Consider the following 13,654-nt stretch of genomic DNA (forward strand, 5'->3'; position numbering starts at 1 on the left):
AAAAAGAAAGTACATAAAACTCAGGTTCCAATAATCACATGAAACAGTCTCACGCTGTTTACAGACTGTTTTCAGACAGATTTTCGGATTCTTTTTGCTCATTTTGAGGTTGTAAATGTGTTCTGTAGAACAGCTCGCCCCTCGGCAGCGATGAAGGTCAGAGGTCGACCATCACGTGACCTGCAGAGTCAGTCGGATCGGTTATTTCGGTCTGACCGTTTTTCTCTCTGCAGGATGACGGCAGCCATGATGAAGACGCCTCCACCGCCATGGAGGTGGGCGGGGCGGCCAGCGGCTCGGACAACGAGGACCACCCCGGCGCCGACAGCGACTCCGAGGGGGAGGTCCCGAGGGGCCGCGGCGAGGAAGACAAAAGTGACTCAGAGGGCGACGCCCCGCGGCCCACCGGCGGCGACTCTCCCGCCAAACGCACGGCGAGCGCCTCGGACGACGAGGACTCGTCTCCCGTCAAACACGCTGCCTCCGACCACGAGGAGGGGGCGTCCCCCATCAGACGCCGGGGGAGCAGCTCGGAGGCGGAGGAGGGCGAGGACGCCGCCAAGCCCGCGGCGTCCCCCGGCCGGCGCTCTGACAGCGACAGTGACTCTGACACAGAGACGCCCGCCAGACAAAAGGCGGCGCAGGTGGACTCCGAGGAGGAGGAGGAGAAGCAGGAGGAAGGTGGAGCAGGTGGAGGAGGGGGGAAGTGGAAGGCTGTGATGCAGTCTGACAGCGAGGAGGACGAGGAGGAGGAAGGGCGGCCGAGCAAAGGCGCCGCCAAGAGTGATGAAGAGCAGAAGGAGGACGAGGAGAAGCCAGGTACTGAGCCGGCAGCACGGCTGCTGCTTCTTCTTCTTCTGCTGCTGCTTCTTCTTCTTCTTCTGCTTCTTCTTCTGCTGCTGCTTCTTCTTCTTCTGCTTCTGCAGCTTCCACAGATTCATTTATTCCAGAAGGAGGTTTGAGCTCAGGAGGAAAGAAGGAGTAACGCTTTGTTTCCTTTAGCTCGACTTTAACTGTTTAACTGTTTCAGTTCTGATCATAACTACCAAATTTTCAATTATTTAAAATTAACCCAGAAATTAAGGAGTTTTTTTCCTACACAATGAAACATTGCATTGTATATGATGTGTGTTTTGAAATTAGAAAAAATAGTCAAAAATGCACAACTGGACCAAATATGATGAGTGTTACTATTTCCAGTGTGAAATTAGAGGAGAAAGTTCCCCCCCAAGTGGAGAAAAATGTCCCCATCAGGGTTAATGAAGGAAAAACTGATGAAACACCAAAAGAGTTCAGCTGAGAGTCAGACTCTGTTCCAGAAACAGAAACCTGCTGATTCTGTCAGTTAGATCATTTAAAAAGAATCCAGTTAAGTTTCATAAAATCAACCAAACGTGAGGCTGTGTGTTATTAAAGGTTCGTTCCAAACTGTTTATATTTGAATAATCTTTGTTGGACGGTTCTGGACATGGTGAGAAGAAGTTTCTGTTGAATTTAATGAAGTTCAGTTTTATTTATAAAAATTAGTAAATTACAGTTCAAGCCAATTAGACCCAAGAAAACAAATTAATTCAACAGAAATAAGTCCAATTTATTTATTTTATAATCTCACATGACAAGATTGTGTGGTACAAAAATGTTTTATATATATTTACATATTTTAAATATACAAATAGGCCTTCTGACACAACTTATAGTGAATCAGCTGGTGGTTGGGGTTCTAAATGAGTTCCTCGGACGTTTTCCCAGTTCATGTCCTCCCTAACGGCCAGTTGTAGCTTCTTCTGTGCGTGTGTTTGAAGTCGTGAAAACACAACTGATACGAGTCCTCTGCTCGTTGTGGATAGCCGTCTGCTACAGGATGCGTCTGCACACCACAGGTGGAAGTGGAGAAAGTGAGATGTTGTTGGCAGATTAAAGCACAATGTCTGGGAGCTAAGACCCCCTGGGGCAAATACATCTCCCAGATTATACTCTCCCTTTGAGGACCATGATGCAGTGGAGTGTTCAGATGCCCCAGACTCTTCTCAATCACCTTCAAATTTCTCAGAGTTTGTAACAACAGGCCCAAAGTGTAACATGCATTGGTTGATAGTTAGTCTGGAAAATAGGATCCCTTCGGGTTTGTATGGAAACACGAGGTGCAGGAGGAGAGGTGCATCATGGGAGCTCCCCCAGCAGGCAGGGTCTATAGCAGCAGAACAGGCTCACCTGAGCCATCCCTAACTATAAGCTTTATCAGGAAAGTTTTAAGCCTGAATTAAAGGTAGAGAGGGGCCTGATAACTGAAGGCTCTGCCTCCCAAACTGGCAGCTGGTTCCACAGAGAGGGGCCTGATAACTGAAGGCTCTGCCTCCCAAACTGGCAGCTGGTTCCTCAGAGAGGGGCCTGATAACTGAAGGCTTTGCCTCCCAAACTGGCAGCTGGTTCCACAGAGAGGGGCCTGATAACTGAAGGCTCTGCCTCCCAAACTGGCAGCTGGTTCCACAGAGAGGGGCCTGATAACTGAAGGCTCTGCCTCCCAAACTGGCAGCTGGTTCCTCAGAGAGGGGCCTGATAACTGAAGGCTCTGCCTCCCAAACTGGCAGCTGGTTCCATAGAGAGGGGCCTGATAACTGAAGGCTTTGCCTCCCAAACTGGCAGCTGGTTCCACAGAGAGGGGCCTGATAACTGAAGGCTTTGCCTCCCAAACTGGCAGCTGGTTCCACAGAGAGGGGCCTGATAACCGAAGGCTCTGCCTCCCAAACTGGCAGCTGGTTCCACAGAGAGGGGCCTGATAACTGAAGGCTCGCCTCCCAAACTGGCAGCTGGTTCCACAGAGAGGGGCCTGATAACTGAAGGCTCTGCCTCCCAAACTGGCAGCTGGTTCCACAGAGAGGGGCCTGATAACTGAAGGCTCTGCCTCCCAAACTGGCAGCTGGTTCCACAGAGAGGGGCCTGATAACTGAAGGCTCTGCCTCCCAAACTGGCAGCTGGTTCCTCAGAGAGGGCCCTGATAACTGAAGGCTCTGCCTCCCAAACTGGCAGCTGGTTCCTCAGAGAGGGGCCTGATAACTGAAGGCTCTGCCTCCCAAACTGGCAGCTGGTTCCTCAGAGAGGGGCCTGATAACTGAAGGCTCTGCCTCCCAAACTGGCAGCTGGTTCCATAGAGAGGGCCCTGATAACTGAAGGCTCTGCCTCCCAAACTGGCAGCTGGTTCCACAGAGAGGGGCCTGATAACTGAAGGCTCTAACTATCTCGTCTGTTTGCAGTAAAGAGGAAGAACGCCATCCTGTCGGACAGCGAGGATGAGGAGAAGGAAGAGAAACCAGGTGATTTCTGCTGCTTTGTTTCTGATAACGAGTGTTTATTTTAGATATTTTATGTATTAAAGATGTTTCGTCCTTCTGCCCCTCAGCGGTGAAGAGGAGTCGGGCGGTGTCCGACGACGAGAACTCGGACAGCGAGGGCTCGGTGGGTCCCGACAGAAGCATGGCGGCCAAGCTGAAGGAGCTGGGCTCGGACAGCGGCAGCGAGGACGAGGACGCGGCGAAGGCCGGGAACAAGGACGAGAAGGCGCTGTTCGGCAGCGACAGCGAGTCCGGAGACGAGGAGGAGTGAGTGCGCTCTGATTCTTCCTCTGAGGCGGCGCGTTACGGCCGCACAAAACCACCGAAGAAGAAACGGCTTCAGTCAGACGATTGTTTAAAATGTGTTTTTAATCTGATTATTTTAAACCCGTTTACTGTCCGTTTACAGTCCGTTTATAGTCCGTTTACGGTCCGTTTACAGTCCGTTTACAATCTGTTTACAGTCCGTTTACAGTCCGTTTACAGTCCGTTTACAGTCTGTTTACAATCTGTTTACAGTCCGTTTACAATCTGTTTACAGTCCGTTTACAATCTGTTTACAGTCCGTTTACAATCTGTTTACAGTCCGTTTACAATCTGTTTACAGTCCGTTTACAATCTGTTTACAGTCCGTTTACAATCTGTTTACAGTCCGTTTACAGTCCGTTTACAGTCCGTTTACAGTCCGTTTAGTCCGTTTACAATCTGTTTACAGTCCGTTTACAATCTGTTTACAGTCCGTTTACAGTCCGTTTACAGTCCGTTTACAGTCCGTTTAGTCTGTTTACAATCTGTTTACAGTCCGTTTACAGTCCGTTTACAGTCCGTTTACAGTCCGTTTACAATCTGTTTAGTCTGTTTACAATCTGTTTACAGTCCGTTTACAATCTGTTTACAGTCCGTTTACAGTCCGTTTACAGTCCGTTTACAGTCCGTTTACAGTCTGTTTACAGTCCGTTTACAATCTGTTTACAGTCTGTTTACAGTCCGTTTACAGTCTGTTTACAGTCCGTTTACAATCTGTTTAGTCTGTTTACAATCTGTTTACAATCTGTTTACAATCTGTTTACAGTCCGTTTACAGTCTGTTTACAGTCTGTTTACAGTCTGTTTACAGTCTGTTTACAGTCCGTTTACAATCTGTTTAGTCTGTTTACAGTCTGTTTACAATCTGTTTACAGTCCGTTTACAGACTGTTTACGGTCTGTTTACAGTCCGTTTACAGACTGTTTACGGTCTGTTTACAGTCCGTTTACAGTCTGTTTTCAGCCCGGCGGCTCAGTGTTGTAGCTCAGAGAAAGTTGATGTGAGGAACTGACCATCCGGCCGTGTGTGTTGCAGGAAAATGATCGCAGACATCTTCGGGGAGTCCGGAGACGAGGAGGAGGAGGAGTTCACGGTAACCGCCGCCGCCTTCGTGGCAGCCTTGGCCTTCGCCTTGGCGCTCGCCTTGGCGCTCGCCTTGGCGCTCGCCTTGGCCTTCGCCTTGGCCTTCGCCTTGGCCTTCGCCTTGGCCTTCGCCTTGGCCTTCGCCTTGGCGCTCGCCTTGGCCTTGGCCTTGGCGCTCGCCTTGGCCTTCGCCTTGGCCTTCGCCTTGGCCTTGGCGCTCGCCTTGGCCTTGGCGTTCGCCTTGGCCTTGGCCTTGGCGGTCGCCTTGGCCTTGGCCTTGGCGGTCGCCTTGGCCTTGGCGGTCGCCTTGGCCTTGGCCTTGGCGGTCGCCTTGGCCTTGGCGGTCGCCTTGGCCTTGGCGGTCGCCTTGGCCTTGGCGGTCGCCTTGGCCTTGGCCTTGGCCTTGGCGGTCGCCTTGGCCTTGGCCTTGGCGGTCGCCTTGGCCTTGGCCTTGGCCTTGGCGGTCGCCTTGGCCTTGGCCTTGGCCTTGGCGGTCGCCTTGGCCTTGGCCTTTGCCTTGGCCTTGGCCTTTGCCTTGGCGGTCGCCTTTGCCTTGGCAGTCGCCTTGGCCTTGGCAGTCGCCTTGGCCTTGGCCTTGGCAGTCGCCTTGGCCTTTGCCTTGGCGGTCGCCTTGGCCTTGGCCTTGGCGGTCGCCTTGGCCTTGGCCTTGGCGGTCGCCTTGGCCTTGGCGGTCGCCTTGGCCTTGGCCTTGGCGGTCGCCTTGGCCTTGGCGGTCGCCTAGGCCTTGGCCTTGGCGGTCGCCTAGGCCTTGGCCTTGGCGGTCGCCTAGGCCTTGGCCTTGGCAGTCGCCTTGGCGGTCACCTTGGCGGTCGCCTTGGCCTTGGCGGTCGCCTTGGCCTTGGCGGTCGCCTTGGCCTTGGCCTTGGCGGTCGCCTTGGCCTTGGCGGTCGCCTTGGCCTTGGCCTTGGCGGTCGCCTTGGCCTTGGCGGTCGCCTTGGCCTTGGCCTTGGCGGTCGCCTTGGCCTTGGCGGTCGCCTTGGCCTTGGCCTTGGCGGTCGCCTTGGCCTTGGCCTTGGCGGTCGCCTTGGCGGTCGCCTTGGCCTTGGCGGTCGCCTTGGCCTTGGCCTTGGCGGTCGCCTTGGCCTTGGCCTTGGCCTTGGCGGTCGCCTTGGCCTTGGCCTTGGCGGTCGCCTAGGCCTTTGCCTTGGCGGTCGCCTTGGCCTTGGCCTTTGCCTTGGCGGTCGCCTTGGCCTTGGCCTTTGCCTTGGCGGTCGCCTTGGCCTTGGCCTTTGCCTTGGCGGTCGCCTTGGCCTTGGCCTTTGCCTTGGCGGTCGCCTTGGCCTTTGCCTTGGCGGTCGCCTTGGCCTTTGCCTTGGCGGTCGCCTTGGCCTTTGCCTTGGCGGTCGCCTTGGCCTTGGCCTTTGCCTTGGCCTTGGTGGTCGCCTTGGCGGTCGCCTTGGCCTTGGCCTTGGCGGTCGCCTTGGCCTTGGCGGTCGCCTTGGCCTTGGCCTTTGCCTTGGCGGTCGCCTTGGCCTTTGCCTTGGCGGTCGCCTTGGCCTTGCCCTTGGCCTTGGCGCTCGCCTTGGCCTTCGCCTTGGCGCTCGCCTTGGCCTTGGCCTTTGCCTTGGCCTTCGCCTTGGCGCTCGCCTTGGCCTTCGTGGCGCCGCTCAGGTTAGATCAATCGGCGCTCACTCTCAGCTGCTCACAAACCGTCTCCTCCTGCAGGGCTTCAACCAGGAGGACCTGGAGGCCGACAAGAAGGAGTCCAAGGAGCAGCAGCAGGTGCAGGAGGAGTCGGACTCGGACGAGGGGGTGGACCGCGGCGGCCAGGAGTAGGTGTCCCCCTGCAGGCGGGTGGTGGTAACTGCAGGTCGGCTGGTTAACGTGTGTTTCTCTGTGTCTGCAGCATGAGCTTCATGTCGGACTTCGACGTCATGCTGGCCAAAAGGAAAGCCATGAACAGCAGGAAGAGGCGGCACCGCGACGGCGGAACCTTCATCAGCGACGCCGACGACGTGGTCAACGCCATGATCACCAAGATGACCGAGGCGGCGGAGGTCTGAGCGGCCGCCTGAGGAACTGAAGCCCGACGGGCCCAAAGGCTCTGACCCGCTGAGCTGACCCGGTTCTGTGTGTTTGTGTGACAGGAGGACCGGACCCTGAACAGCACCAAGAAGCCGGCGCTGAAGAAGCTGACGCTGCTGCCGCAGGTGGTCATGCACCTGAAGAAGTAAGTTACCCGGCAGCGAGGGATGGGAATCGAAAACCGGTTCTTGTTGAGAACCGGTTCCCAGTGTTTCAATTCCTTGGAATCGTTTGGCGATTTTGCAAACGATTCCCTTATCGATTCCAGTGGGCGCGAATGACGTCACCACGCAACGTTGCGTGGCGAGTCCAGCGCAGCCAGCAGCCAACAGTAAACATGGCGCCCAAGCGGTACAAATGCTCGAAAGTTTGGTTACACATTCCTAAAAAGACGACAACAGGGCAACTTGCAAAGTGAATATTTCACCAAAGGGAGGAAATACTACCAACATGCAATAACTATGAATGAATGATTAACGTCGGTGAATCTGAACCCAGCAACGTTAGCAACGTTAGCATGTCCTCGGCTAACACTGCAGGTAACTAACTAACAAACACTGCCTATCATGTTAGCACCATTTGCCTGATTGTAAAAGCTGCTGTTAGTAACGGTTAAGGTTAAATGAATGCCTTCTCAGGCATTACATTTAGATGAAATCATGAGAGACAGAGCCTGACTGGCTCAGAGCCAGAGGCTGGTGGTACTACCCCCAGTTCACCTCTACCTCCAGCTTCTCCTTTCACCAGAGCAGGAAGAGTTAAATTACCCAGGCCAGGATAGACCAATGTGGACCTCACCGTTGTTGGGTTTGTGAGGTCATGACTCGTGTTACTTCTAAACTAAACAAAGTTGATGCTGATCGACCGGTTTGTTGTCCTTTTTCTCCAAATGAGAATCGATAAGGGAACCGACAAAGAACCGAATCGTTAAGCAGAATCTAAAATGGAATTGGAATCGTAAAAATCTTATCAATTCCCATCCCTACCGGCAACCTTTCTGTTTCACACCACGGGCTTCATGGTTCTGACCCGGTTCCTCTGGGTCTGTTTCCGCTCAGGCAGGACTTAAAGGACACGTTCATCGACAGCGGCGTGATGTCGGCCATCAAAGAGTGGATCAGTCCTCTGCCGGACAAGTCGCTGCCGGCGCTGCGGATCAGGGAGGAGCTGCTGAGGATCCTGCAGGAGGTGAGTCCGGTTCTGACCCGGTTCTGTTGGTTCTGACCTGGTTCTGTTGGTTCTGACCCAGTTCTGTTGGTTCTGACCCGGTTCTGACCTGGTTCTGATCCTTGTTTCCCCCCCAGCTGCCCAGCGTCAGCCAGGAGACGCTGAAGCACAGCGGCATCGGGCGGGCCGTCATGTTCCTGTACAAGCATCCCAAAGAGTCCCGGTCCAACAAAGACCTCGCCCTCAAACTCATCAGTAAGAACCTCTTTACGTAGCATCAGAACCGCCGGCTCCGGCGGGTCGGAGCGGGTTCGAGTTGGAGGTTTCAGGTTCTGTTTGCTGTCTGCAGACGAGTGGTCCCGGCCCATCTTCGGCCTGACGTCCAACTACAAAGGGATGACCCGGGAGGAGCGCCAGCAGAGGGACCTGGACCAGCAGATGCCTCAGAGACGGCGGCTCAGGTAAGACCCCATCCCTCTGAGTCTGCGGGGGTCCGGGACCCCGACCCGCTTAGAACCCCGACCCGCTTAGAACCCCGACCCGCTTAGAACCGAATTATTCTTTAAAAGGATGGAACTTCTTAAGGTTTTAATACAGCTTGTTCTGACCCACTTCCTGTCCTCCATCCCTGCTCCTCATCGCCAGAGGTTCTGTCCCTGTTCTGTCCCAGGTTCTGTCCCAGGTTTTGTCCCTGTTCTGTCCCTGTTCTGTCCCTGTTCTGTCCCAGGTTCTGTCCCAGGTTCCACCCACACAGTGCTTTACTTCTGCTCAGATTCAGGCCGCTAACCGACACTTATTCTCATGTTTAATGAGAAACTCTTTATTTTGGTCAAACTTTCAGCTTCTCATGCTGTGTTCGAAACCACATGCTACATACTACATGCTACATACCACATGCTACATACCACATGCTACATACTGCATACTACATGCTACATACCACATGCTACATACCACACGCTACATGCTACATACTGCATACTACATGCTACATACCACATGCTACATACCACACGCTACATGCTACATACTGCATACTACATGCTACATACTACATGCTACATACCACATGCTACATACCACACGCTACATGCTACATACTGCATACTACATACTACATGCCACATGCTACATACCACATGCTACATGCTACATGCTACATACTGCATACTAGATACTACATACTATATGCTACATGCTACATACTGCGTACTACATACCGCAAACTACATGCTACATACTGCGTACTACATACCGCAAACTACATGCTACATACTGCATGCTACATACTACATGCTACATACTACATGCTACATGCTACATAGTGCGTACTACATACCACAAACTACATACTACATACTATATGCTACATACTACATGCTACATACTATATGCTACATACTACATCCTACATCCTGCATACTACATGCTACATACTATATGCTACATGTTACATACTATATGCTACATACTACATGCTACATACTATATCCTACATACTGCATACTACATGCTACATACTATGTGCTACATGCTACATACTATATGCTACATGCTACATACTATATGCTACATGCTACATACTATACGCTACATGCTACATACTATATGCTACATACTACATGCTACATACTATATGCTACATACTACATGCTACATACTACATACTATATGCTACATACTATATGCTACATACTATATGCTACATACTACATGCTACATACTATATGCTACATGCTACATACTATATGCTACATGCTACATACTATATGCTACATACTACATGCTACATACTATATGCTACATACTACATCCTACATACTGCATACTACATGCTACATACTATATGCTACATACTGCGTACTACATACCGCAAACTACAAACTACATACTACATACTATATGCTACATACTATATGCTTCATACTATATGCTACATACTACATGCTACATACTACATGCTACATGCTACATCCTACATCCTACATACTGCATACTACATGCTACATACTACATACTTTATGCTACATGCTACATACTATATGCTACATGCTACATACTGCGTACTACATAACGCAAACTACATACTATATGCTACATACTACATCCTACATACTGCATACCATTGAAATAGAGAGTAGAATGGCCAATGAGCCTCTGGGCATGCGTCAGAACCGCCACCATCTTGGTACATGGTTCCAATCCTAGCATGCTAGTCAATCGTCAATAACAGCATTCCGCACACCTCGGCTGTGGTACAATTTACGTTAACATCTCGCATTAAAAGTGGGTTTCATGTGGTATATAATGTTGGCGTGTTTGTTTATTGTTGAACTGGCCCTTCAGGAAATAGTTTAAGTGGCTAAAACACGGTAAGAATAACTTTAAAGTTAGCATAGGCATGCTATTTGCAACAGTGCTTGTTGCAGCACGACAACATTCCGTAGACCTCCGTTGTTGTTCAATTTACTTAAACATCTCCCATTAAAAATGATTTTCATGTGGTATATCATGTTGGTGTGTTTGTTTATTGTTGAACTTCAGGTAAGAGTTCACGTGACTTAAAACACGATAACGGGCCCTCCAAGAAAGCATTTAAGTGGTAAGGATCTTGTTTGAGTGAAGTGCCCGATTTGTGACAGAACAGCTGACTTACGTATGTTTTTTTTTTTTTTACACCTTAGTTTGTGAATAAATACCCGTGGAGCTATTCTATAAGCTGAGTTTTGCACTAGAAGGGTAACGTTTCGGCCAGTGTACGAAACGTTGTTTAAATAAATTCAGCATTGGACAAGAGTGTGCCGTATCTTCCAAAAGACTGTACAGTAACATTTTAGGCTTAACCAAGCTGATCTGTCATTTTAGGAGTTCGTATGAATGAAAGAAAAGGTAATCAGGCCTACGTTATGAGCAGAAATATAGGCTATGTTGACCAACATTGGCTTATATATCATTTTACCCATGTAAATGCTTAACATTTGTAATGAACGAGGATAAAAAAAACACCGGCTGTCAAATATGTCAATTTACGCCGATTTAATTCCGTATGTCTGCTTAGTTCCGGTCGATGTTCATTAATTTCAATGCAGCGCTCGGCGGCGCTAGACATGTTCCAAGATGGCGGTCTGTTGACGCCACCGTTCCAAAGGCCGTTGCGTTCATTGGCCATTCTACTCTCTATTTCTATGCTGCATACTACATACCGCAAACTACATACCACATGCTACATGCTACATACTACATACTACATGCTACATACTACATGCTACATACTACATGCTACATGAATGTGGTGTAAATGTTGGGAAAATGTCTGTTTTCTTTCAGACCAAATATTTTACTGAATGTTTTCTGTGATACTCTGGATCTCTGGGGCCGGCCCTCAGTGAGGAGGGGCCCCTCAGGCCCTCAGTGATGAGGGGCGCAGCAGGTGGAACTGGTCCTCCCTTTAAGTGTGTGTGTTCTGGGACTGATCCTCTCTCCACAGTTTGATGCTTTCCTTCCTCTCCATCCGTCTTATTTCACCTCTCCTCCCCCTCCTCCTCCCCCAGTCAGCCTCAGAAGGTGGAGAGGGCGGAGGAACCCGACGTCTTCTCTCCACCAACCAGGTTCAGTCATAAAGCTGCATGGTTGCACTGCAAGTCCGACTGACTGTAACCGCTCTGCAGTTTCTCTTCTGGGCCTGATTTTCAAGCACCACAGATCGGTTTCTGTGGCTATAAAGTGTAAATATATTTAGCTGCGAGGCTATAAAGTGTAAATATATTTAGCTGTGAGGTTATAAAGTGTAAATATATTTAGCCATCAGGCTAGAAAGTATAAATATATTTAGCTGTAAGGCTATAAAGTGGAAATATATTTTGCCGTAAGGCTATGAAGTGTAAAAAAAGTGTAGTTTGGAGCAAATGTTTCTGCGTAGCTCTGATGATTTGAGCTTTATTTATATACAGCTCACAGCTAAAATGGTTTGAAAGTCAAAAACACAAAATCTCCTGATGGTTAACAGTGCTTACAGCCGCTGCTGAGGCGTACCCATTTCCTGCTGCAGTCGGTATTTATCAAGTATTTCAAGAGGGTAACAAAGAAAGTAAAACCCAAAAACACCGATCTGACCCTGAAACCACAGCGGGCCGTGGATGGACCCCTGTGGGACTCCTGTGGGACTCTTGGACCTCATCTGTGTTTTTTCCACCTGATTCAGGATGTTGGTTTAGTTGTGGTTTCCTAGGTTGAGGCGCAGATGTTTCTTGTAGAACATGAGAATGATGAACCTAGGAGCTGAAACAGAACAGTGTTGTTTTTGACAACCATCTTAGATTTAGTCTTAGTCTTTTGGACTAAAATGCTTATTAGTTTTAGTCACATTTTAGTCACTTCTATATGTGATAGTTTTAGTCTAGTTTTAGTATAAAAAAAGAAAAAATAAGTATAGTCTACCGTGTTAAGAAAATAGTATGGTCTTAACTATCAAACAAGCAGAACAAAAATACATAGCTTATTAACTGACCCTGTACTAAAGCTTTCTGATTTTTCATTCTGTACTGTGCGTGTGTCCCAACTTTACTGTAAGCGCACTAAACGCACAGGTCCTGGTTAGGGCTGCACAACGTCACTTGTGGCTTTTAGGCTAAAGCTAGCAGACTCTACGTATAACAGTAACTCGACCTGTTTAACATATCAAGTTACGTGCTGACAGAACGTGCACACAAAGAGATAACCACACCGTCACTGAATGTAAACATGGCTAAACATGCTGCTAAAGTAACACACACATCATGAATTGACGTTAGCGTAACAAAAGCTAACTTTAGCCTGAAGTTAGCAGCCCATTTGCGCCAGGAGTATGTGGAAAACGTGCTAATGTATTAGCTTACTATGAAATTGATCGATTATGTTAACAGCATTTGTAACTTACCTTTGAAAAAATATCCCTATGGCGAGCCTTAAAGTGCCGCAGCAGATACTTTTTAGGCTTTAATTGACACACACAATAAGCAGAAATGTCATGCCTTTTAAACGTCTGACAGATCACCCACTAACATTTTCGTCCATTCTCGTCTCGTCAACGGAAACTCACACACGTCTCGTCATGTTTTCCTCATCAGAGAGCTATGTTTATCTCGTCACCGTCTCGTTATCGTCATGAAAAAAAGTGGCGTCAACGAAATGATTTTGTCATCGTTGACGAAAACAACACCGCTTCAGAACCACAGTTTGATGCAGCAGACCTTGGTTTCTGTAACATTTGAACTCAGCTGGTAAAATACCTCCAACATGCTGCTTCAGCTAAAAGAGAAGTCTGACCTACTGTTGGCCTGACAGAGAGAAGAGAACCAGGACTAAGTTTCTGCCTCAGCCAGGTCCCCCAAAACACTCACAAGATCAGATTAATAAGAAGCTTAAGCTCAGATTTATTGTCCTGTCGATAAAGGAAATACAGGAAATGACTCCTCTGCATTTAACCCTTCCAGATGGGTTAAAATACACCAAAAAAATAAGTTTTCAGCGACTAAAACAAACATGTTTGTGTGTAAAAGTGTGAATAAGGACTGAGAGCATCCGCTTGTTTAAAGGCCGTAAACGTCTTAGCATCCGAAGCTTTAGGTTCTCACTTAGTCAGGAAGTCTTCTGGGCCTTTAAAGACGGCAGCAGCACCTGAAAGCAGGTCCTGGTGCCTGCAGGCCGTCACAGGTGAGTTCCTGAGGTGACCAGGCCCGTTAGATG

General features: G+C 49.2%; 1 protein-coding gene across 4 annotated transcripts in view; it reads left to right on the forward strand.

Annotated features, from left to right (window-relative positions):
* The window catches only part of iws1 (interacts with SUPT6H, CTD assembly factor 1), a 31,262-nt gene that overhangs the window by 2,460 nt on the left and 15,148 nt on the right, over positions 1-13,654 (forward strand). For 2 of the 4 annotated variants that reach the window (XM_075472734.1, XM_075472736.1), the window contains exons 3-13: positions 234-819; positions 3,252-3,311; positions 3,398-3,596; positions 4,670-4,727; positions 6,404-6,510; positions 6,585-6,735; positions 6,826-6,908; positions 7,822-7,951; positions 8,068-8,185; positions 8,280-8,391; positions 11,482-11,538. In XM_075472734.1, coding sequence (XP_075328849.1) covers positions 234-819; positions 3,252-3,311; positions 3,398-3,596; positions 4,670-4,727; positions 6,404-6,510; positions 6,585-6,735; positions 6,826-6,908; positions 7,822-7,951; positions 8,068-8,185; positions 8,280-8,391; positions 11,482-11,538 — 1,661 coding nt within the window. The remainder of the gene's footprint in view (positions 1-233; positions 820-3,251; positions 3,312-3,397; positions 3,597-4,669; positions 4,728-6,403; positions 6,511-6,584; positions 6,736-6,825; positions 6,909-7,821; positions 7,952-8,067; positions 8,186-8,279; positions 8,392-11,481; positions 11,539-13,654) is intronic. The other 2 variants (XM_075472738.1, XM_075472737.1) reach the window with 1 other exon arrangement.

Source organism: Odontesthes bonariensis, chromosome 9 (assembly GCF_027942865.1).
Source record: "Odontesthes bonariensis isolate fOdoBon6 chromosome 9, fOdoBon6.hap1, whole genome shotgun sequence".
Taxonomy (NCBI): domain Eukaryota; kingdom Metazoa; phylum Chordata; class Actinopteri; order Atheriniformes; family Atherinopsidae; genus Odontesthes; species Odontesthes bonariensis.